Source organism: Convolutriloba macropyga, chromosome 5 (genome assembly GCF_964194025.1).
Source record: "Convolutriloba macropyga chromosome 5, txConMacr16.3, whole genome shotgun sequence".
NCBI classification, from domain to species: domain Eukaryota; kingdom Metazoa; phylum Xenacoelomorpha; order Acoela; family Convolutidae; genus Convolutriloba; species Convolutriloba macropyga.
This window is the reverse complement of record NC_134472.1, coordinates 26,252,165-26,276,679: the sequence shown is the minus strand read 5'-3', so window position 1 is coordinate 26,276,679 and position 24,515 is coordinate 26,252,165. Positions and strand designations below refer to the sequence as shown.

At 37.3% G+C, this 24,515-nt stretch overlaps 1 protein-coding gene across 3 annotated transcripts in view; it reads left to right on the top strand.

The window, feature by feature from the left end:
- The window catches only part of LOC142339266 (uncharacterized), a 92,601-nt gene that overhangs the window by 33,158 nt on the left and 34,928 nt on the right, over window positions 1-24,515 (top strand). For 2 of the 3 annotated variants that reach the window (XM_075389156.1, XM_075389157.1), the window contains exons 5-13: window positions 4,147-4,368; window positions 4,799-5,262; window positions 5,571-6,144; window positions 7,005-7,502; window positions 19,309-19,556; window positions 19,904-20,033; window positions 20,239-20,469; window positions 20,832-22,799; window positions 23,068-23,429. In XM_075389156.1, the coding sequence (XP_075245271.1) occupies window positions 4,147-4,368; window positions 4,799-5,262; window positions 5,571-6,144; window positions 7,005-7,502; window positions 19,309-19,556; window positions 19,904-20,033; window positions 20,239-20,469; window positions 20,832-22,799; window positions 23,068-23,429 (4,697 nt within the window). The remainder of the gene's footprint in view (window positions 1-4,146; window positions 4,369-4,798; window positions 5,263-5,570; window positions 6,145-7,004; window positions 7,503-19,308; window positions 19,557-19,903; window positions 20,034-20,238; window positions 20,470-20,831; window positions 22,800-23,067; window positions 23,430-24,515) is intronic. The other variant, XM_075389158.1, reaches the window with a different exon arrangement.

Here is a 24,515-nt window from a genome sequence, read left to right as displayed (position 1 = left end):
CCTCAGCAGATATTTCTAATAAAATTTCGCAGTACGTTTCTTCTCTAAATTTTTTCTTGAATTTGTGCTTTTGTATGGTTTCTGAATAATGCTGTAATTTTTATAGTTTGTTTCGTTGATGTCAGTTCTCAAATCTTTCAGGTGTAAGTTACAAGGTTAAGTTTTTAATATTTTATTTAAACATTTTAATTAAAATTGTTCAGGTAAAGAAATGTTTCAAGACAAAAGATGACGCTCGTGGTTTGCAGTTACCGTGTTGCTTTTGAAGCTCAGACTGTGCGAGTTGCCTCCGGAATTCTTTCGGTTCTGTTTTCTAATGAAAGTACTATTTGTCCAGACGAAGTGAGAAAAATTTGTGTGAACTTATTTTTTCTGAGCTCGAGAATATTGTTCATGCGCTGCGTTGAGTTAAGAGTTCTCATTTTTGAAAAGTGTTTGAGAAAATGGCGCATATATAAAAACATTTCGAAGGCCTTTTATCGTTGATTTGGCTCAATAGATTTACTTCTATTTACTTTATTAGAAAATTTTTTTAATCAACGGTGAATTTATATGTAGGCCTCTGTACTCGTTACCCGATTTTGCAATGTTTTTGAGAGTCCCATAATGCTTTTCATGTTTGAAATTGGCTAATTTTTCTTACTTTTTGTGACTTCTTGGGTTTTTCATTTATTTTTAATAGCCGCCGTCAGCCTGTGAACGACTATTATTTAGGCGCTCTGCTTTTTTTGATTCGCTTTAACTTTTGATCACGTTTGTCGTTTTACATAAGTCACAACTTTTACGCTTGGACTCCTGACTCGTTTCACTCACTGTTTCACTAGAATGGATTTTAAATTCTTTCACGTATTGAATTACGTAATGTAGTGAAGCCGGTCAATGTCAAAAGTGCAAAATCAAAAAAACGGGATAAACCGATAAAGCCCGGTCCTTAAGTCATAGTGTATTAGGTTATCAAAGTTCATTAAAGCGATTGCTAGCTGGTGTTAGTATTACGCTTAATAGCCTTCAGTTTAGAAGCTGAATTAAGTGTAAGTTTGGAAGCCGAATTTACACTACAAATAAGAACACTTTGACACTTCTGTCAATTTCGATCTCTTATTTTTTCTTTTTCAATCCGAATATACAGATACTAATTCATAATAATAATAATAATTTAATTTTTGTCGGTTTTGTGCGATTTTTTGTCGTTTAGTTTCTTTCATTGAAAGCTATCCGCCGTTGGGGCTTTTAATGGCGTGTTGTTAATGTTTCAATTATTTTAGGCGTTAAGTGTTTGAAATTGATAAAAATTTGTTAAAAACAGATTTTAACTATGTTACCATGGTTTTATTTTGACAAAGGGCTTTGTATTTTTTACTGAATTTGCAACAATGAGATGTACCTGTTTTCTTTTTATTTCTCAGCTTTGTTGTTTGTAATAGCCGCGTCCTCAATTCCAGGCGGCTATTATAGCGCTCCTAATTTTTTTATTTACTTCGTCTAACACATTTTTGTTTCGTCTCACCCTGACTTCTTGGAATTTACATCTTCAAAGACTTGCCTCACTCAATAAAATGACTTCTGAACTCACTTATAGGACTTTAAATTTTATGAACATTTACTTGTTAAAGGTCAATAGTGTGCATCTAAGTACTGCCAAACATATATGCCCTAATTCTAGGTTATTAGAGTCTTGAGTTTTTGTTTTCGAATATTAATTTTGGGATCTTCTCCGTTTGTGCCCCCAGTACGTTATGCACCCCTCAGTTACAGAGCACGTGCAATTACATAGTAAGTCATTATGTAAAAAAAATATTGCACGTGCATCTGAGGGGTGCAAATAATATGCGCTCACTAAGCTGAGGGGACACAAACGGAAAAGATCTTAATTTTGAAAAGCCCTATTAGGGCCTTCTCCTTATAGAGCTTATGTGTCTCATAAAAATGACAGTCCAAATCTAACCCAAAAAGTCTAGTGGTCTATTAAAGGACTGGTGGTTGATCTGTCTATCTGATCTCTTTAGTTGTTTCAATTCATGGAAGGCCCCAAGCGTCTATTTTCCGGCAAGCTGCCGGCTAAGTTTATCATTTTTCAGCTTTCAAAATTATGAGGATGTCTTAATAATTTTTACAACGTGTACGTAACCTCCAAATTATAGAATTTGGGACCATTTCGATTCTTTTAAGGTAGGTATGTTGAGTTTTTGTAGTTAAATGAGTTGTTAAAAGAAAATAGAGTTTTTGTCAGTATTTTTGTTTGAAGTTGATTTCATTCAACGTACTGCAGCTCTGAGAATTGAAATAGCTATAGTGGTATGTTTACTGATGTCAATTTCTTGGGGTTAGGTTATGGCAATGAACAATTTCTTAGACTTTGAGTTTTAATCTTATCTTTTTTTTCTCTGATAATTTTAAAGTTTGATATAATTTTTACAATGTTTTCATTTTAACAAAGTTTTCCAACAATAGAGTAGTTTTAATTTTTTTTAATTGCTTTCAAACTAAGTTTGTAGCAATTATGTTAGTCCTGTCGGTCTTTTTTATGCGATTTTTCGCTTGACTTATTTTTTGTCTGACCCATTTGACTTTTGTCCTCAAAAACGGGATAAACAGGTGGCGACCAGTGGGCATTAAGTGCTCTCGGAACCTTTCAGCTCACTATTCTCCAAGTATGCGATTCACAGAAATGGTTTTGGAGACCTATACTTATGGTGTTAAGGGCGGTTCTTTAAGGTTGATCCCACCCACCCCCCCCCCCCGCCCACCAGACCAGCTCCCTCTCAATTCCCCCAATCCCCACCCCTGCACATCGTTCATGCCGTAAGGGCCCCGTGCAGCCAAAAACCGCGCTCCCACGCCCCCAGTGCACCCCTCCCCCGCTGTGCTCACCTCCAGCCTCTTCAATTCAGCCAAAGATAGCCTCACTATACAGTGGCTATACCAGCCGGTCGTTTGAGAGCAATTCGCCCGACGTTAGTCGGTTTTGTTTAAATTATGTGAAAAAGTAGTTTTCCTTAGGGAATTAGTAGCCCGGTCGGCTTGCGGCTGTTTTTCAGCGTTACCAGATGTGTTTTTATTATTACAGCAATTTTGTGGTTTCAACATTTTACTGTTTTTCTGCTGTCAAAATTTTGTCATCCGATTTAGAGATTTGTAGCTTATATTGTTTATGATTCGGGTTGTTATTGTTTTTGTTTGCTTAATGAGTCATTGCTAAAATGTTTCTTTACGACAAGGGTTTAATTTTTAAAATCTTTTAGTTTGCTGACGAGGCAAAGAGCAATTGTTGTCTGACGATTATGCTGTAGATTGCAATTACATTTTTTTCGGGTGGCTTCCGGAATTCTGCCTGCTACGTTTTCAAAGGAAAATTTTTGCTTGTCCGTTTGTGCGCTTTTAGAACATTCTTTCGATTTCATTTCCCGAGTACCTTTGTCGCGCTTGATCTTTTAGTTTTTGCGTTATCTAAATTATTAGCTATTTAATTGCTCTTGAACGTAGTTAATAGCAATTATTGTAAACGTGTGTGTCTTTTTTATGCAAAATTTTCGCTTGACAATTTTGTCTTTTCGAGTGACTTTTACGCCCTTTACTTTTTGAGTTTCGCGTGATCTAAAATTCTCTCTCAATCACAATTTCAAACTAAATTGGCAATTTAATACTAAAAGTCAAATGAAAAGTGCGCCGAAATTGGTGTCATTTTTTACTTTAAATCTTAATAGTGGTATATGTTAACCTCTAATGTGGTTATTGGAAGCCCACTATTGAACTTCTTAATCCCATCCCCCACCCCGACTGAAGCAGGCTGCAATTGATTAGAGCTCCCACTAGTTGTTCGAGAGCATTTCTTCCGACGTTTAGTCGGTTATGTTTTAGCTATTATGTCTGTTGCTAAAACAAAAATGATTGTAAGATGGCATACCACAAGGGCCTGATAGTTGAGTGTTCAAAATGTCTGTCCAGCAACCAAGTCGGGGGTTCGAATTCCTTAATGATCGGATTTTTGCACCCATGAAGAAAAAATTATCGAGGCTACAGCCCATGAATTAAGTTGCCCCGCCTGTCGTGCGAGAGCAATTTGTCCGACGTTAGTCGGTTTATGTTTATGGCTTGAACTGCTATTCTTGTCAAGACCTTTCAGATTCCAGAAAAAAATCATTTTAGTAAAAAGCAATGCAAATTCAAATGGCAAAGTGCGTCTGCCGGACGACAGTGTGCCGACTGCGATGGCTTCATCAGTGCCTGTCAAAACTCCATCTGCGAAGACTCATGCATCAACCATGCCTCTCTCTAATCAAGCAGAAGAACCTCTGTCGTCATCTAGGCATCCACCTATGTCAAAAACAGCAAGAGAGATCCTCTCTGAAATCCAGGATGAGCAAAGAGGTAATTTGCTTTAGAACCTCAAATCGGGCAGGAAAACTAAATATTTCGTTTTTCTTTTTGGGAGTGATAAAAGTATGACGCATGGCCATTTGTTCTGTGCGGACGATCCTTAAAAATTAGGTGACTGAAATCGGAAGGCTTTCGGCAGCGGCACATCATTCTTGCCTCAGTTTCTTACGTTTAGTTTGGCAGTAAAAAGAAGAGATTTGCTTGAACTATGTAAAACGTAATCAAAGTCCAAAAGTTCCCGAAAAGTTGAATTGATTGTGGCTTTTACATATGACTTATTTTTACTAATAGTTCCATAGTTGAAAGATATCAAACGACTGTAATGGCGTGCTTAACTTTTGCCCGGAAACTTTTTTGACTATTGAAACTGCTGTAGACTAATGAAACCTTGTAAAATTGAGATATGACTTTTATTTTTTAGTGGTTTCAAAACAGCTATTGGAGAGCAATATTGGTGTGAAGCGGAGAGCAAAGGACCCGAGTGATGTAAGCAGTGTTCAACAACCACAAGAGCAAATTGTTAGCAAGGCTAAAACATATGACACAGATTCCATCCGTCAATATATGGCAAAGAAACGTCATTTGGAGAAACTAAAAGACAAACAAAATCAAGAAGACGAGAAGAAACGCCGAGAGGAGAAAGAAAAACGGTTGAAAGAGTTGGAACGGAAGCGGAAAGAAGCCGCTTCGAGAGCTGTGAAGAGACCTTTTAACCCTGAGTTGGGCTCTGCTCTTGATATGCCAGGAAGTGACAGGATTCTGGGAATGGAGTTTGCTGGCGATGATGAGCAAGATGGAACTGACGAGATTGATGGTTTTTCCGAACGTCCAACTTCTAAAATTGATTCAGTCATGTCATCTATTAGAGGAGCACCTAAAATAAATGTTAGGGTACTGACATTATATAGGTCTGTGGGTTGCTGTATTAATTTTTTCTCAATTTTTTTGGACGGGTGGTATGTCAGGGTTTTTAGCGCATTGCTTGTTTGTGAAAATATTATTGTTTTTCTATATAGAAATGCTTCTGGCTGTTACCGATGATAAATGTGACTGTGATTAGGAATCTAAAATTAAATTAAGAAATTTTGTCATGTGTGGATTAGTTGGAGCTGACTTTAAGTTTCGCATCGGATTGCTTAGTGGTTTGAAATGCATTTTGTTTTCATTCTCAGGAAGATATGTTGTCGTTTTAGAACGGCGTTAATCTGAACAACTCTTTGGATTCCTCTGATAAGGAGAACAAAAAGCATACAGGTCCTGTCAGAAAAGAGAGGTCGGATATGCATTCCAGGAACAATGCATCCTTAGACTCAGTTAAGAGTGGACCTAGAATCAAATTTGACGTCACTGATCTTCTAGAAAGTTCTGACTATACCCTGGATGAAGAATCTATATCAACAGGTGTGAGACGCCAAAGGGATTCTATATCCACGTCAGAAGTCAACGAACAGCTCAAAAGGTCCAAAGCTCTCTTAGCAGAACTGAACATGAAGAGGATGGGAATTCCGTCATCTCAAAAGCCAGTAACTAATACTACTTCGAAGCCTGATGATACTGAGGGATCAAGAAATGCGACTGGCTGCTTTGAACAGGATGTTAGGAATAATGAAACCCAAAGAGATCCCAACATTCAAAGAGGTGCTGCTTCTGGCGATGATAAAAGTGGAAACTTTAATGACAGGCTAATGAAGCTGAGTAAAACTGCGAATGACCTGCGAAGTCGTCTTTCAGACGAGACGAAAAATCTTGCAGATCGTATCAATCCTAGTAAGTAACATGCATGAGACTTTTTCAGCTTGCATTAACAATATTGATAAATTTCGGTCCCTGTTGATAAAATCAAGTGTATTACATGGGTTTGAATGCCAGATGTCCTTTCGGATTACCGTAAATTTCGTTAGAGGATTGAGTCTTTTTTTTATTAATTAAGGAAAATCTTTGATTATAGTTACATTTTTGGCCTCCAAAATTGTGTGGATTGAATCAGTTGTCTAATGGTTTGCCACATATGCAAGGAGACCATTAGCAAATTACTTGAAATTGATCGGATTTGATTGCCTATTTTGTTGCGTTATTTGGTTCGTCGCAATGATTGACTCTGACGTAATCATTTAGCAACCAGAATTTGCATGTTATTGTTCAATATATGAATCATCTGTGTAAACAAATAAGGTCAATCGACTTTATTTCCCGAAAATTCAAAATAAGTTTAAGAATGAGAACAAATCTACCTTAAATTGGGATGTGAACTTAATGTTAACTTATTTTAAGTATCTCAAAATCATAAAATTGAACACCGCGCTTGGGACATTAAAGCTAGAGCGTCCAATCCGGTCATGTCTTCTTATGTACCGAGACGTGATGTGAATCATTCATAGTTGGTATACCCCAGTTTTAAAGGGGGGGAGCTCTATTAAATTCGACATTAAGCGACATTAAATTCGAATTCTTAACATTAAGCTACACTGCCAAATATTGTAAATCCAACTTTAGTTTTGGCTGAAGCAAAATCGAAGATCTGGGCATATTTCTAATTCATGTTGTCTATAACTTGTTATGAGTTTTTAACTAAAAATCAAACTGTCCGCTCTTCTAACTATAACCTTTCTCTTTATGAATCTTTCTAGAAAACTCTTCTAACCCAACTGTACAATCGCTACTAACCGAACTGTTAAATGGCAGAACGAGCACCATCTCGGCAGCATATCCAATCTACGACAACAGGGTTGCGTCACCATCTTACAGTAGTGGTGCTAATCTGGGTGATAGAAACCGACTTTATCCTTCAGCATCCTCAACCACCAATTATGTCAATCAAACTCCCCATTCTAGCTTTAATAACCCAACTGTCCTTTCCAATCAAAGACCCTCCCCACGTGTAAATGTTGCGGCAACGTCTTCTGCAAGTGGTAGAAAAACTTCTCCATTCTTAGCGCCGATTGAAGAAGCTGCAGTTTATGAAAGTCGACAACATGCAGTTGAATCGAGAGTTGACATTGGGAACCTGGATACTTCACAGGACCACGAGGAGTTCCGGTTTCCAGCCAGTGGCGTCGGGTGGTCGGAAGCACCTCAGAGTAATGAAAAGAGACAGAGTGAAGTCGATGCTAGAAGAAATGAGTTTGGTGAGTTCCTTGTGTATTCTTCCCAATGTGACGTGTTTATTTTTTTTAATTCCCATAATATAAGGCTGAAAATAGCCATAATAATGGCTCTGCTCGTTCAAAGCAAACTTTGCAACAACGTAGAATACCTCAGGAACCATACTACCCAAGAAACCCAAGGTGTCGGGCATGAGATTATGAGTAATGATTAGCACAATGGGTTTGTTTGTTGGGTAGTGATTGCTTGAAATCAACACTCGTCCAATTGAACTGCGTACATGGCTTATTCGAATGCTGAGATTTCTAATTGCTCTCAAACACAGTGTATAGCATTTATAATAGTCCTGTTTGTCTTCTTTAATGAGATTTTCTGTACTATCGACTTTTCGTCTAGTTTTTTTCGCCTGAGCATTTGACTTTTCCTCCTCAAAAGGGAATAAGGAGGTAAAGGCGGGAGGGCAGTAAGCCGCTGAGCAGGTCTCTTGGGGCTTAACTAGTCGCTAAATTTACCCCTAACTGAAGCTGCTGGGATTACAAATATGATTGTGTGCGGGCGGTTTCTGGTGGTTTAGACCATCTCACTCTACCCCTTCGCGAAAATCCTTCTCCAGCCCTCTGCCTTACACCCACCCCTCTTTAGCGCCCTCCCTAATACAACCCTTTTTCTCTTTCCCTCTCTCTGAGTGTTAACCTTAATCTAGCTAGCTACTGACGAAGGCAACCGCTCGTTATTCGCTTCAGTGCATTTGTTTTCGAGAATCCGAAACCTATGTTTAATTATTAGGCCCTGGTGATTCGAGCATCCCTCTAAACCATCTGAACGCCCAAGATTGTGTTATGGCGACATAGAAGTTTCGATTTTTTCACCGCTTTGTATACAACTTTGCCACTTCCTTCTAAACTATATAAAACAGCCACCTGGGTTGTAACGCTGCAAGCGTCTCCCATGCATTCTGATAATACCGGTGACGTTATATTTTGCAATATTTCGTAATTTTATCACCATTTCAGATAAATTGTCAAGTTCTATAATTTTCCCTTTTGTTATTTTGTATCGAGATTGATGCATTGTAACCTAGGTATCAGTCAAAGAATGAAAATGTGCTCGTTTGGCATCCTCTTCTGCATTGCCGTTTTCAATGCTGGAGAAATAGGTAATTTATTAATAGCCGCGCTCAGCGGGCTATTATTGCGCTCCTTTTTTACAATTCAAAGAATTTGTATTGGTGCGCTGTCTTTTTCAAGATCTGTTGAGGCTTTTTTCGGCTTTTTCACGTCAGTGAGAAGTCAAATTAGAGTGATGATTTCGGTCAGACTGAAATAGTAAAGGGAGCGAAAAATTTAAAGTGGAGTGAGAAATTGGTGTTTGAACAATTTGGCGGTTTTTGAGATGGATTTTATTTCCGATGCGTCAATTTGACTTGTCTTCAAAGTTTCCTCTCATTCAATGCTGTTATGACGGTACATATGTGTTCTAATTGTGGCTATTTGCCTTTGCTTGAATTCATTAAGGGGCAGCTAAAACTTTTTATGACTATGCAACTATTTGTTGTCATAAAATATAAATGAAGTTTAGATTTTGCCCCTTTTTAAAATTATCTGTTGTCTTATCACTTAGTACCATCAACCAGATCTGGTTGGTTGCTAATGAGGCATAAAAGAACCAAATTAATGGCTCGAGCTGATAGCTAGTGGTTTTCATGACTTTGACACTACTTCTCAAAAATTTTGAGTGAATTTTTCACTTCTGTAAGTATTTATTGTACTTTGAGATGTCTTTTCATTTAATCTCATTGGGGACAAGTCTCTGTTGCTATTAATAGAGGTATCGATTTTATGATTTTTGCTCAAGCTAGTGCTTTCTATGACTTTGACAACAATTTTTTTCAATAACAATTTTCGAGTTGTTTGAGTTTTGCGAGTTTTTCTTTTCAAATTTGGCGTCTTAACTTTGTCTCATTATCAACAGGTCTCCTTGGTTGCTAAGGAGGCTTCAATTAAAGCAAGTCATTTCAGTTCATAGCTTTTGCTTTTTGTGACTTATACGCTTGTTCATTTTAAAAAATTTCAGTGATTTTTTCAGTTTTGCTAGTCTTTGTTGTACTGATTGCTGTCTTATCACTTCATCTCATTGATGAAAGGTATAATTGCGTACTCAAATAATTGATATAATTGTATCCTTTAGTTGCTGTTTTGTTATGTGACTCTTATACTAAGTGTTTTCAAAAAGTTTCAGGGAGTTTTATTGCGATTTTTGGTTATTTTTGTCTTTAATATTTTTAGTGAGAGGACTCATCGACATTTAATAAGAATTTGAAGAATATAGGTGGCAGTTTGAGTTCAGCAGTAGTTTTTTGATGTTGATCCTGTCTTTTCAAAAACTTAAAAGTTGAATTCTTAGTCTTGCTTGTTAATGTTCCGAAGTCATTTAGTCTCATTACTACCAGCTCTCATTTGGCTTTTAAAGCGAAGTTAATGATTGTCAAGTCATAAATTAATACAATTCTTTTTCGAGAGATCTGTTCACATTTTCATGAGTTTTGAAGTAATTGAGGTAGTGATTTTGGTCACGCTGAAACAGGAAGTTGAGCGAAAAAGCGAGTAGTTTTGCGGCTTGAATTTTTTCACTCTAATTTTAAAGTAGAGTAAGAAAACGGTGTTTGAACAAAAGTTCGCTTTCTCGCTTGTGGTTTTTTTGTTCACATGCGGCAATTTCACTTTGATTTTCGCTGTTTTTTCGATGTTTTGGGTCGGATTTTGTAAAGGGTTTTTACAGTTCTCTTTCTCGCGTTTTTTATTCACATGCGGCATTTTGACTTTGATTTTCTGTTTTTTTTTTTACTTTTTCTGGTTTTTTTTCGAAATGGTTTTCCCAATTCACTCATAGTCCCCCTCGTTTAAGGTTTTGTTTTTTGTTTAGTCATTGGAAAGTCGTTGAATTGTAAATCAGGACTTGTCCTGCTATGTTCTTTACTTCGTCGAAAGAAATCTTTTCGCTTTGCCATAGTTCACAGCTTGTTCAACATTTTGTGTGAAATATTTTTGACTTCATTAGGCTAGTCTCACTCTTCTCTCATTCTGCTAAAAGTATTTTTAGCAGTAGTTGTTCAGCAAAGCAATCCAAAATGAACAGAGTAAGTATCAAAAAACGAAATCAAAAATAGAAACGGGATAAACCCATGAAGCCCAATTTTGGATGCTTGTTACTCGAACATTGTTCTTAGTTATCATCTCTAATGCTTATTGGTATTGATATTAGCCCCAGTGTCGTGACTTTGACACTACTTCTTCTCAAAAGTTTTGAGTGAATTTTTCAATTCTGTAAGTATTTATTGTACTTTTTGATGTCTTTTCATTTAATCTCATTGGGGACAAATCTCTGTTGCTATTAATAGATGTATCGATTTTATCATTTTTGCTCGAGCTAGTGCTTTCTATGACTCTGACAATAATTTTTTTTCAATAACAATTTTCGAGTTGTTTGAGTTTTGCGAGTTTTTCTTTTCAAATTTGGCGTCTTAACTTTGTCTCATTATAGACAGGTCTCCTTGCTTGCTAAGGAGGCTTCAATTAAAGCAAGTCAGTTCAGTTCATAGCTGTTGCTTTTTGTGACTTATACGCTTGTTCATTTTAAAAAATTTCAGTGATGTTTTCAGTTTTGCTAGTCTTTGTTGTACTGATTGCTGTCTCATCACTTCATCTCATTGATGAAAGGTATAATTGCGTACTCAAATAATTGATATAATTGTATCCTTTAGTTGCTGTTTTGTTATGTGACTCTTATACTAAGTGTTTTCAAAAAGTTTCAGGGAGTTTTTTTTGCGATTTTTGGTTATTTGTGTCTTTAATATTTTTAGTGATAGGACTCATCGACTTTTAATATGAATTAAAAGAATATAGGTGGCAGTTTTGAGTTCAGCAGTTGTTTTTTGATGTTGATCCTGTCTTTTCAAAAACATAAAAGTTGAATTCTTAGTCTTGCTTGTTAATGTTCCGAAGTCATTTCTTAGTCTCATGACTACCAGCTCTCATTTGGCTTTTAAAGCGAAGTTAATGATTGTCAAGTCATAAATTAATTTAATTCTTTTTTGAGAGATCTGTTCACATTTTCATGAGTTTTGAAGTAATTGGGGTAGTGATTTTGGTCACGCTGAAACAGGAAGTTGAGCGAAAAAGCGAGTAGTTTTGCGGCTTGAATTTTTTCACTCTAATTTTAAAGTAGAGTAAGAAAACGGTGTTTGAAAAGTTCGCTTTCTCGCTTGTGGTTTTTTGTTTACATGCGGCAATTTCACTTTGATTTTCGCTGTTTTTTCGATGTTTTGGATTGGATTTTCTAAAGGGTTTTTACAGTTCCCTTTCTCGCGTTTTTTATTCACATGCGGCATTTTGACTTTGATTTTCTGTTTTTTTTTTACTTTTTCTGGTATTTTTTGAAATGGTTCTCCCAATTCACTCATAGTCCCCCTCGTTTTAGGTTTTGTTTTTTGTTTAGTCATTGGAAAGTCTTTGAATTGTAAATCAGGACTTGTCCTGCTATGTTCTTTACTTCGTCGAAAGAAATCTTGTCGCTTTGCCATAGTTCACAGCTTATTCAACATTTTGTGTGAAATATTTTCGACTTCATTAGGCTAGTCTCACTTTTCTCTCATTCTGCTAAAAGTATTTTTAGCAGTAGTTGCTCAGCAAAGCAATCCAAAATGAACAGAGTAAGTATCAAAAAACGAAATCAAAAATAGAAACGGGATAAACCCATGAAGCCCAGTTTTGGATGCTTGTTACTCGAATATTGTTCTTAGTTATCATCTCTAATGCTTATTGGTATTGATATTAGCCCCAGTGTAGGCTCACTACGAAGCAGGAGTTTGTTCAGCTCCAAAATCACAAAATAGTTTGCACTTTAAAATTGATTGTGTGAAAAAATCATTTTTTCCTGAGTTTTTTCTCTTCTTTCAATCCCAATCTTGGTTATGGGAATCAACGGTGGCTATTTTCCGCCAATCTACGGGGCATGTTTTTAATTTTAGAGCGTTTACAACTACCTTCAAGGTTCATTTTTTTCACCATAAACCTAAATTTTGTTTGCTTTCGACTGTCCTATCTGGGAGATCCTACGCTTTTAGACAGTTCATTTGTCGATCACTGATATTTTTTTTACAGTAGAGGGTTCTGTATGGCATCATCAAACAGTCATTTCAATGGTTTTTCGACTTTTTATTGGGAAAATTTTTGACTTTTTCCAATAAAATTGTGGTTATCTGCGCTTGAAAGAAGGACGCAGCAATTTTTGTATTTTTGTCTTTAGTCATTTGTGTTTTTAGTCATATGTGTCTGATGGACTAATTAGCTCTAGAATATTCCATCGCTCACTTTAGCAAGTTGTCCTCTGAAAGGCCATTATTTAGCCGCTCTTCTTTTTTCACTTCGCTTTACCTTTCGATAGCTTTTTTCGTTTTACATAATTCACAACTCTCACGCTTGACTTCTGACTTACCTCACTCACTGTTTCAACTGAAATGACTTACGCAATGTAGTGAAAACGATCAAGATCAAAATAGCTAAATTAAAAGAAGCGGGAAAATCGATAAAGCCCGGTCATTAAGTCAAAGTGCATTAGGTTGTCAAAATTCATGATATCGAGTGATAGCTCGCATTAGTATAAAACTTGTTAGCCTTCTGTTTAGGAGCTGCATTAAGTATAACTTGGAATCTAACTGAACCATCAAATTGAATAGTTTTTGATACTTGAAGATTTCTGTCAATTTCCTTTTTTATTTCAATCCTCATGTGAGTCAAGCGGGCAACAGTGGTTATTTTTTTTGCAATTTGATGGCTATATTTATGTTGAAATTCCTAGCAGAGTTTAAGTAGCCAACTAGCGTTAATCTGCTAATAAAATTGTAAAGAAAAGTGTGCCAAATTTTTGTTTTTTAAATTTTAGTAGTGGTCCAAGGAATGCTATAGGGACATCTTACCAGGCTAATATCCCCACTCTAATGAAGAAGTCTAGAAGTAAATTGAGCTTTCAACTGTCGCTCCTGAGCAATGCGTACGACTTGAGAACATTGGACTTTAACATTAGCTTAGTTACTAATACATCGTAATAAGGAGCTTCTGATAATACTCAAAGTCAAAGGGACATTTTGAGAAATTTTCAGACTTTCCCTCCACCTACCCCCAACCCCGCCTATCCCTCCCCCCACTTACCCCTTCAACCTACTTCCCTGCTAATTTTTTTAAAACAATGTCTATAGTTTCATTAGGCTATTAATTTCTTCGTTGTTTCTTTTCTGTGATATTATTTTTGTTAGGTAAGGTTAAGTTGGTAGTAATTTTGAACAACTCTTCGAGTCGTTTCTGGTATCCTAACGACTATATCTTTTAATGTGATCTTTTGCTTGACCGGTTTTTCGTCTGACCCATTTGCCTTTTCGTCGTCAAAATCGGGATAAACAGGTAACGCTCGGAGGGCATTATGTTCTCTTAGAGCATTACGCCTAACCAGTCTCTAGAAATGCGATTCACCAAAAATGCTTTGAGTCGTCAATTTTACGGTATGAAGGGTGGTTCTTAATCTTGAAAGTTTGATCCCCCAGTCTCACCCCGCCCCCAACACACCCCCAGTCCTCCCTCATCTACCTGGTGGCTGCGACGCTTCTCTCCCAGCCCAACCCCCCTAATCGCTTGCCCCCCGCCAATGTAAGCATCCCTATGCCCCATTTGGGTTCTACCTACGTTCGCCCGACGTTAGTCTTTTATGTTTTTAAAAAGCTGGCGGTGTGAATTCTCCATGAGCAGTAGGCATGTTAATATTTTAAAACTGCTTGACTATTGAAGCTGTATCAATTTTGCATTTGGAATTGCGCTGAAGTTTGAAATGAAATGCAACTAGTTTTTTGCATAGTTTTTTTGAAGAGATTTTTTGCATATTAACGGATCTAAATGTTCAAAATGAGTAAATTATGCTTGTTAGAATTGAGTTCTGGATCCGCTTTTATGTGAATGCTCTTTGATTTCTGTCTGAGGACTTTTGTGTAATTAGAGATTCAAGCGACGAACAATTTGAAGACCATCAATATTCGTTTTTGGTGTCAGAGGTTTTGTCTAAATTTTTAAACTGCTGCCGTGACTTATGTTGAATATGTACCTACTTAATTTTTTGTCATTCAAAGTGGAAAACTTTTGCATATATTCAAATGCAATCAAAAGAACTTGAACAATTCTCCGGGGCGTTAAGTTGAAAGCACCTGAAAAATTGTATAGTCTTGTAAAATTTTAAACCTCATCTTTTACTTAATAGTGTCATCTTCCCGCTCGTTTTCTTTTATTAAAAGCCGCACAGCGATAGCTGGGGCTATTATTGGCCTTCTCTTGGTTTTTTTTATTTCGTCGTCATGATTTTTGTTACGACCATATGACGTCACAGCCACTTTTTGTTCATTCGTTCATGCAATTTCAACTGAATTGCATGTGTGACGTCATTTTTCGCTCTTAGTGGAGCGAGTTTTTTTGTTCATGCGCGTGATTAAATTTTTGGTCACACTTGACTTACCTCACTCTCAAAAATGACTTCCTCACTTTGAAATTGACTTTTATTTACTTTAATTCAAAGAGATAAGGTCAAATGGGTGTGTGTCACTCTAAATGATGGTTATTAGAGATCAGCTAATAGAGGCAGCAATAACTTATACAGATTTTTAATCAAAATATAACAGATCAGCCTCAATGAGAAGACGAATTTTTTGGTCTGTCTTTTTTATTGTTTTTTTAGACTTTCGATCTACGAATCTATTGCGGCTATTTTCTGGCAATCTGCCAGCTATGTTTTTTTACAATCCAAACGATTTGGACTGTCTCGAGGAGCTCTGTTGAAGATCTGTTCACATATTTTTTAGTTTTTAGTTGCTTTTGAACGAAGTTCATAGCAATTATTGTAAACGTGTGTGTCTTTTTATGCAAATTTTTTCGCTTTTCTTCTAGAACATTCTTTGACTTCTCAAGTGACTTTTTCACGCTTTCGTTCATCATTTTCGAGTGATCTCTAGTGCTCCGAAGTTGCTAATATAAAGTCGGTTGCAGCATAGCAAAATTAACTGACTCGTAGCGCAGTGGTTAGTGGAGCAAGAGGTCAGTGGTTCGAATGCCGGTGTGGGAAAAGTTTTTTGCACCCATAAAAAAATCTAAAGACCATGAATTAAATTGCGTCGCCTGTTGTTCAAGAGTAATTCCTCCGACATTTGTCGGTTTATGTTTTTATATTTCAATGATGAGTCAAATTAGTGTATTGATTTTGGTCACGCTAATAAAGGGAGAGAAAAAGCTTCTTAATGATTTTTGACCTCTTAATGTATTGTCTCTTCAAATCATTAAGTTTTATCGGCTCTCTAATAAATCGTATAAATCAAAGTGGTTAATGGTTTCAGTAGCTATTTATTTTACGTGTTTAACACTACTTGTCTTTAAAAAGGATTAGACATTTTTCAGAATTGCCCCTATTTGATATTCTTTTTGCTGTTCTGTCACATAATGTTATTAACAACAAGTCTTTCCGGCGTTCTAATTGGATACAAATGAAAGTAGTAACCCATTTCAACTTATAGCTATTAGTTTTTGTGACTTTGACAACTAATGAGGCATAGTTGCGTCTATTTGGGTGTTTCAGTCAATAACTAATGATGTTCTGACTTTGATTTTTTTTCCAAATTGATAATGGGTTTTTTTAATTATTGTTCATTTTGATGTCTTTTTGCATAAGCTCAATAATGACAGGCTTTGTCGACTTTTTAGTGAAGAACTTTTGGTTTATTTAGTGAGTTTTTGGGTTTTGCCCTTATTTGTAGCTCTTGTGACGTCCGGTTGCTTAGACTTTATACCGAAAGGTCTCATCGGCGATCTAGTGAGGTATATTTATATAAGCGTTGCAGTTGATAACTCAGTACATTCGTTACCATGACCTTTTTTTAAATAAATTTTTGGTCATTTTTTAACCGTTTTACTATTCTTTATATATGTTAAGTTTCACTAATGAAAAGACATGGATTTACTTCTAGTGAGATATCGATGGTCATATTTGAAGTTTTCATTTTAGTATTCTCGTTTTCTGACTTGTTTGCTTCAATACAATATTAGTGATTCGTTAGTTCTTCCATATTTGTTGGTTTTTTGTTTTCTTGTCACTCGGGGATATTAATGACAGATCTGATGACATTTTATTGTTAGGCATAATTGAACGTGTTACTGGTCAATTTTAGTTAGAATCAACTAATGAATTTGAAAGTAATGATTTTCTTTAAATATTAATAAATTTTAATAGCCTCAAAGCGATAGCTGAGGCTGTTATTATCCTTCTCTTGGTTTTTTAGATTTCGTCAACAGGATTTTTGTTACGACGATATGACGTCACAATCACCGCTTCAAATCTGCTTTTTGTTCATTCGTTCATGCAACTTCAACTGAATTGCGTGCCTGACGTCATTTTTCATTCTAAGTGGAGAGTGTTTTTTGTTCATTCATGTGATTAAATTTTTGGTCACACGTCACTTACCTCAATCTCTAAAATGAATTTCTCTCTCTGAAATTGACTTTCTCTTGCTTTAAATCGAAGAGATAAGGTCAAATGAGTGTCACTCTAACTGAAGGGTATTTAAGGGCAGCTAATAGAATCAGCAATACGTTGAACATATTCTTAAAATACAACAGCTCAGCATTTCAAAAAAGTGCCTTTTTCGGTCTGTTTCTTTTCCATATTTTTGAGACTTCAGATCTACGAAGCTATTGCGGCTATTTTCTGGCAATCTGCCAGCTATGTTTGACTTTTACACGTCTTTGTTTTTCTTTTTTTCTTTTCTTTGATTCTCAAAAACAATGAGATGTCTTTTTGGCTATGTGCTTTCTAATGGCGAATAGTTTGATGTGATCAAGAGTTTTAATGTATTAGTTTATATTTTAATGACTTCACTGTTTCAAAGACAAGTGATATTCGATTTTCTCATTTTTCTTGTTCTTCAAACTAACGCTTTGACTTCGTTGATTTTCTTCGTAGTTGGTGTGTGCGTTTTGAAGACGGTTATTGTGAACTGTAATTTAAGAAAGAGGAATGAAAGTGATTTAGTTTTTAGAATATTCCTTGTTCTTTTACCTCTACATACGGCTGTGTGCTTTGATAACCTTTTAGAGCTGTTCCTCTTCTTTGACTTATGGTCAAGTCTTGGTTTTGGTGAGTTCCTTAGATTATATTTCGGAACGTGTTCTGCTATTTTTTGTCCGATAATTAATTTGATGATTAATTTGATCCGATTTAACTATTTTTGTTGCATTTTCAGCATTTTGCGTGAAATCGTTTTGACTTCCCTATGGTAGTTTGATTTGTCGCTCAGATGCTGCGCAGGTGCTCAGGAAAGCAATAAAATGAAATCAGGCTGGATTTTTTTTGGAGGAAAATTTTCATTTTATGATGCTGTATCAGTCCCAATCGGGTCATTAGAATCATTGCGGCTATTTTCCGGCGATCTGCCATGCATGTTTTAATTATTCGGCCCTCTTCTCTTTTAATTTGCGCAGTTTGAGTGTTCGCTTTAAATTAATTTTGAGAAAATATTTTTATTGAATTCAAAATTTTCTTATTTTCGCCTATTCAAAAATATTGAAGCTTGTAGAAATGAAAACAGTTTTCATAAGATTTTAAGCCTCTAACTTTTGGCACAACAGTGCAATTGTTAAAGTCTTCCCAAAAGTGTTAAATTTTTGCGGGTTACAATCCCTCTCCCCGCTGAAGCGGGCTAAAACTGAATTTCAAGTCCGGATGTTGATCGAGAGCAGTTCGTCGGGACATTAGTCGATCTATGTTTTTATTTTAGCTGTAAGCTGAGTGTAGTTATATTGCGGTTAGTTTGTTCTTTTAATGTTTTGTCGTCTGACCCTTCTTTTTCGTTTCACATTTGTTCACAAAATCTACAACCCCTTCTTCTACAACCCCTTCTTCCGTGGCTTTTCTCTTTGTTTTGTCTGACCTCTTTCGTTTTACATTTGTTCACGCCGAAAATCTGGAAAAGTCAAAAGTTTTTGAATTACCTCAGCTAACTGACATAATTTGCGCTCATGACATCATCTCTCACTCTACCTCTAGGCAGATTTTGTATGTCACTTGCGTGACCGGATTTTGGTCATATGTGACTTGCTTCACTCAACAAAATGACTTATTTTGTTAAAGCTTAAAACTTATTTTGATTTTAATAAGTTTAAGTTCAAAGAAACTCCTTTGTGTAATGAAGATCAGTTATAAAACGCCGCCTGCTGAATGAAATTGAGCAAGTTAAATCAGTGCATCGCTGAAATTTTGTCCTAGTTTTTTATGCGGTGTCAGGAACTTCATCAACTCATTTCTGTATCTGTTTCGAGCTGTATTGTGTGGCACGCAAGTTTATTTCGCGGCTATTCCGGCGATCGGCAGGCTATTTTTTTTGAATCAGAGGACTTCATATTTTAGGGATAAAAAGAGGAACTTCTTTGTTTTGAGTGAAAATGTTGCATTTGTGAATTTGTGAATATATCGATAAGGTGAGCATAAACAATCGAAGATTCGGTACCGGGTAAACCTTTTTGTCCGGAAGCATTTTCTGTTCTCTTAAAGGGGGAAAAGAATTCTGCTGATATTCTTGCTTGTTAACAACTTATGAATGAGTCTTGAATGAAAGGCTTTGGTGGTATCGTACCAAAAAAGCATGATTTTCATTTTAACATTATTTTCGATTCGCTTGGCTGGACAGATAAAAAGGACTGATTCGCCCTATAAGGCATATAAAAAGCCGTTCAATTCATTGTGATGTTTCAGGTGAACCCATTAGATATCAGAGCATGAGTGGCAGTAAAAGGAAAAGGCCGCCCGTTGTTTCGAATGATAACCGTAAACAACAGGTAGATGCCAGCCATTCGAAACCGATCAAATGGAAACTGCCGGAGCCCAAATTGCACATGGTTACGATGCCGACTCCCCAGGCAACAGACAGTAGTCAGCCAGGGTTAGCGTTGGGTGAGGCGGCATCAAACGCGGATTCGGCTAGAGTTACAACCAGGACTGTGGTAAGTGGGAACCTCGTTCAACTTTTGAGTTAAATGATTTATGCTGATGACGTACTAAAACGGGTCTTATCCGTTTAACATCATCACGAATATGCTATAACCTTGAGTGAACCCCATTTCTTAATTAGTGCTGATTCATTAAATATGCGTTTTGGATCAGAGTTCTAATGATGTCATTGTTACGCTTGACATAAAATCTGAAGATTCCGCAAGTAAGTCAAGTCATAGGAATCGCAAAATGAAGTTTTTGTTGTTGTGGAAAAGCAATTGTGCGAAAGCACGGATGCACAGCGTCCTTTTAAGTATAAATCAGCCCCCTTTGTCAGAAGAGCATTGATGTTTTATAGATGCAACATATCTCAAAGACAGGTGGGCCAAGTTTCACCCTCTCTCATGCTACTGACTCATATCAACAACCTCCTCTCGTGCCAGCAAACACTAATCAACAGAGTCAGGGCCAACTAAATGACAGAAAAGGTTAGGAACATTATGCTGGCTATTTTGATTATATTCAGCTATCTAGATCCCCCAAAAGGTGATGTAAACAGTGAGCAAATAAAACATTCAGTTAGGAAGGTTATGGTTTGCCGATGGGTAATTTAGGTGTGAAAAATTTATGTTTGTTACACCGGATTAGAGGTATTTTTCATTAAAATTATCATTAACTTAAAGACTTTTTCAGAGGAATTTGACTCATATCTAAAGCGCATCATCCGAGAAGCAGAGTTGAATTCGCCCGAGTCCATCTTTTCGCCCAACCAAATGCGCACTTTGGACAGTAGAACGGGTCACAGTGGTAGTAGGGGTGGAGCTGATGGAAGTAACCAATTCAATGAGAGTTTTATGCCGAGCAGAGAGGGTGGAGGTGATCCATTCTCAGTCATCAATATATACACCAGACAAATGGCGAAAGGTTAGCTGTACTTGTAAGGCGTATTATGCGATCCTTTTTTGCGGATCATAAATCTTTTTTCTAAGTAATCAGTTTACTGTTTAGTCGTTGAGCAAAATCTTTTCTCCTCTTGTCTTGCAGTTTTTCCCGATTGATCAATGCTGTCATATTGACATATGCTTTGGTGTATTGTTAACCAAAACTGCTCTGTTTACACGGAGCTGTATTTTTCCGACCCTTTCAACTTCTGTTGATGCGTGTCCTTCGCAAAGGGACTCGTTTAGTCAATTCTATATCTTGTATCGTTGAAGTTATTAAATAGCCTCAAGAAAGGTGTAAGACTTGTAAATGTCGGTGTTATCTAAAATCTATTTGTTTTTTAGAATACTCTGAGAGAATAAAGAAACTGCAGCATCCTGCACCTCACGCAGGACCAAATTCTCGTCAACGAACCTCAATTGAAGCAGAACTGGATTCTACTGATGAAGAAAACGATGAACAAATTGGTCAGAATACGACAGTTCCTTTTGAGACGCACAATGTTTCTGCGGGCGATGTATTTAGCTTGAACAACAGTCAGTCCAATATAGCAGATAGTCAACCTGAAAGTTTGTCTCAACTGCACACAAAGTCGGATCCCTTCAAGGTCCTGTCTGTACCTAAACGGTCCCCCAATTCGCCGAGAAGTGCAAGGCTTTCATCAGAATCGTCAGAGTTGACTGAGATCGCCGAGGCAGTTCTTAGACAGCAACGTGTAGAACAAAACGAAAATGATGCAATTGGTCAAGTTGCTTCCGAGCAGAACCGAGTGGTTCCAATCCGAAACGTCTCATCTGATTTCAACTCTCCTAGGTTTTCGCCTCGCACCCTGGAGCAGAAGTTGATGAGCGAATTAAACTACTTGGAATCGATGCAGGAATCAATGCATCAACTTACAGACGCTGAGAAAATTTACGCTGTTGCCAATGTACAACAAGAAACAGTAGCTTTATCTCAGATCTTAAAAGCTCGTCAATTAGCACATGACAATGACTTGAAGGAGTTAGCCTTGAAAGCGAAACAAGAAACACAGGAAGCTAGTCGACAGTTGAAAGAAGCCCAAGATAAAGCCAACCATGCGGCACTGGAGGCAGGTATAATGCAACGGCAAAGTGAAGCCGAGCTGCATTTGCTAGCCAGAAGTGAACAGCTTTTGGAAAGCCAACAGCGAGCCGCACAAGCTACCTCCCAGGTTGTTCAGGAGCTGACTAATTTGCCATCTGTGGCCAGGGTTGTCGAGGGAGCGGAAGCTAGTAAAACTCCGGTCACACCTGTAGCTTCGAACAATAGAGATCGACAAAATGTTTTTGACGGCCAAAGTGCTCAGGAAATTGCTACTACAGCTGCTGTTGCGGCAGCAAGAGCTGTTATAGCTGAAAACATTCAAAAGTCGATGGACAAAGTTGCTTCACGTAGAAAACACGACTCGGCGTCACCTTCATATAATCGTAACAGAGTTGGATCCCGAACAAGCAGTGAAAGTTTCTCTGTTACGCCATCGGAATCCTTGTCTCCGAGATCTCAGTCTGCAAGGAAATCACCTGTTAGTGTACAGGAAATGCAAACTGTCAACAAGGTTCCTTCTCATGATGTGTCACCCACTACAAGTATTAGTTCCAAACGTAGATCACCGGTGCAGAGAAGTGAAGAAAAGTCTAGAAGCCAGAAGTCGTCAAGTTCCGAAGAAATTTTAATGTCTGTTGGATCTTTGAAAGCGTCTCCAAGTCATCAGAAAAGTGCAACCATTAAGACAAAAAATGAAGATAAGGACAATTTCGAAGACAGTAGAACAATCTATACTGAAAAGTATTCGGAAATAATGAGCGACGCTGAGAATGAGCAGAGTCGCATTTCTGATAAAAGTAATGATAGGATTGAGTCGCAAGTGACGGAGAATATTGATGACGAAAGCTTGCACTCCATTGGCAGCTTGCAAGCTGTAGATCCAAAACAAGATACGGTCGTTGAGAAACCAGCATCATCAGCGCCTATTCAAGCTCAAGAAGAATCAGTAATTCAAAGCATTAAGTCCGTTGCTTCTAGCAGCAAGAAAGATTCATCCTCTTTGCCTCAAAACGTAAACTCATTGTTATCAAAAAGTGATTCGATTTTGAGTCACTATTCACCGACTGCATCACCGAGATCCAGTCCGAAACCAGCATCTGTTGGAGGCGCTAAGAGTAAATCTTCGGGACAAGCAGATGGCTCTATTTTGACTGCAGTTGACTATTCTGATGATTTTGATGCCACCCAAGATGGCAAGTCTAAACTGGCAAGCGTGTCCGTGGATCCTGATCGTAAGAAAACCGAGGGTTAGTCTTGTTTTAGTTTTAATGATTAAAATTAATCTGCTTCAATTTTAATGATTATAGGTGTCAATGGTTCTTGTTTAATTCAGGGTTTAGTCCATTCGTTTGCAAGTGCTATAAAATTCTGTGCATTTGAAAGAATTGAAAAAAAAAATCTATTTTCCATGGATCACTGTCAGCAGCACTGTAAAATTGCATCAATATCTTTGAAACGCAAATCGTATTAATTTTCTGACAATATTGAGTCACTTTGTTGATATTTCCTGCACAGATCAACAAAAGCTGAAAGAGGAAGTGAAACATCTGGAGCCGAAGAAGCTGTTCTCACCACAACTTTCAGGAGAGGGAAAAGATCTATTCGAAGACACTTTGGATGATGGAGCAAGTGGGAGTATCGTAATCGGAGACGACTTCTCGGAGGAAATGCTGAAGCAGTATCTGAGAGAAGAAGAGAGAAGGGCACAGCACCAGGCTGCTCTGATTAAGTTGAGAGAGAAGGCACTGAAAGATAAGGCGAAAGCGGAGATGGAGTATTTGGACCAGTTGAAGCAGCAACACAAAGGAGACTCTGAGAAAATGTCGACCATCAAAAAGCGACAGAGGGCTGTTGTCATTAAATTGCAAGAGGAGCAGGTTAGGAAATCTTAATACCCAGTGAAATTGTTTAAGTGTCGAAAGATTCTTTCTTAGCGAAATCAAAGTGCCGTATGAAAGTGCCGTTCAAAACTTTTATGGAAGAGGCCTTTCTTAATGCATGGAAGTAGCCTCTCTTTTCATCCTTTCCATCGGCTATAATCATTTTTTTAAACTAAATGCTAATTTTTAATAAACATAGGAGCAAGTGCATCATTTCCAATTTCAGTAGCCATTTTTCATTTGATTGGGTTTTATTTGCAGTCCGAAACTGCGGAGTAAGCGTAAATTCATGGTGTGAAGGGCAATTCCCTGAGTTTAAAACCACCCCAGCCCCTCCACCCAACTGCAGTATAGGCAGCATAAATTCACGGTGTAAAGGGCAATGTTATGTTAATAGGCGCCGTCAGCATATCAACGGCTATTATTTAGGCGCTATCCTTCTTTAAAAAGCCGCTAAGCGATGATCGCTGGGGCTATTATTGGCCTTCGCTTGGTTTTTACAATTCAAAGAATCTGTTCACACATTTTCATGATTTTTGAAGTCAAATTGAAGTGATGATTTTGGTCATGCCGAAATAGGATTGGGAGCGAAGAAGCAAGTGGTTTTTGCCGAGTAAATTTTTTTCCTTATTTCAAAGTAGTGAGAAAATGGTGTTTGAACAAAAATTCGCTCTTTCGCGAGTGTTTTTGTTCACATGCGGCAATTGTACATTGATTAATAGCCGCCCTCATCTTCTCAGCCGGCTATTATAGCGCTCCTATTTTTACAATTCAAAGAATTTGAATTGTATTGGGGCGCTGTCTTTTTTTTTTTTTTAAGGTCTGTTCACACATTTTCATGATTTTTGAAGTCAAATTGGAGTAGTGATTTTGGTCACGCCGAAACAGGAAATGGAGCGAAAAAGCGAGTGGTTTTGCGGCGTGAAATTTTTTCGCTCTAATTTTAAAGTAGAGTGAGAATACGGTGTTTGAACAAAAATTCGCTTTATCGGTAGTGGTTTTTTGTTCACATGCGGCAATTTCACTTTGATTTTTACTGTTTTTTCGATTTTTTGGATCGGATTTTTTTCTAAATGGTTTTTC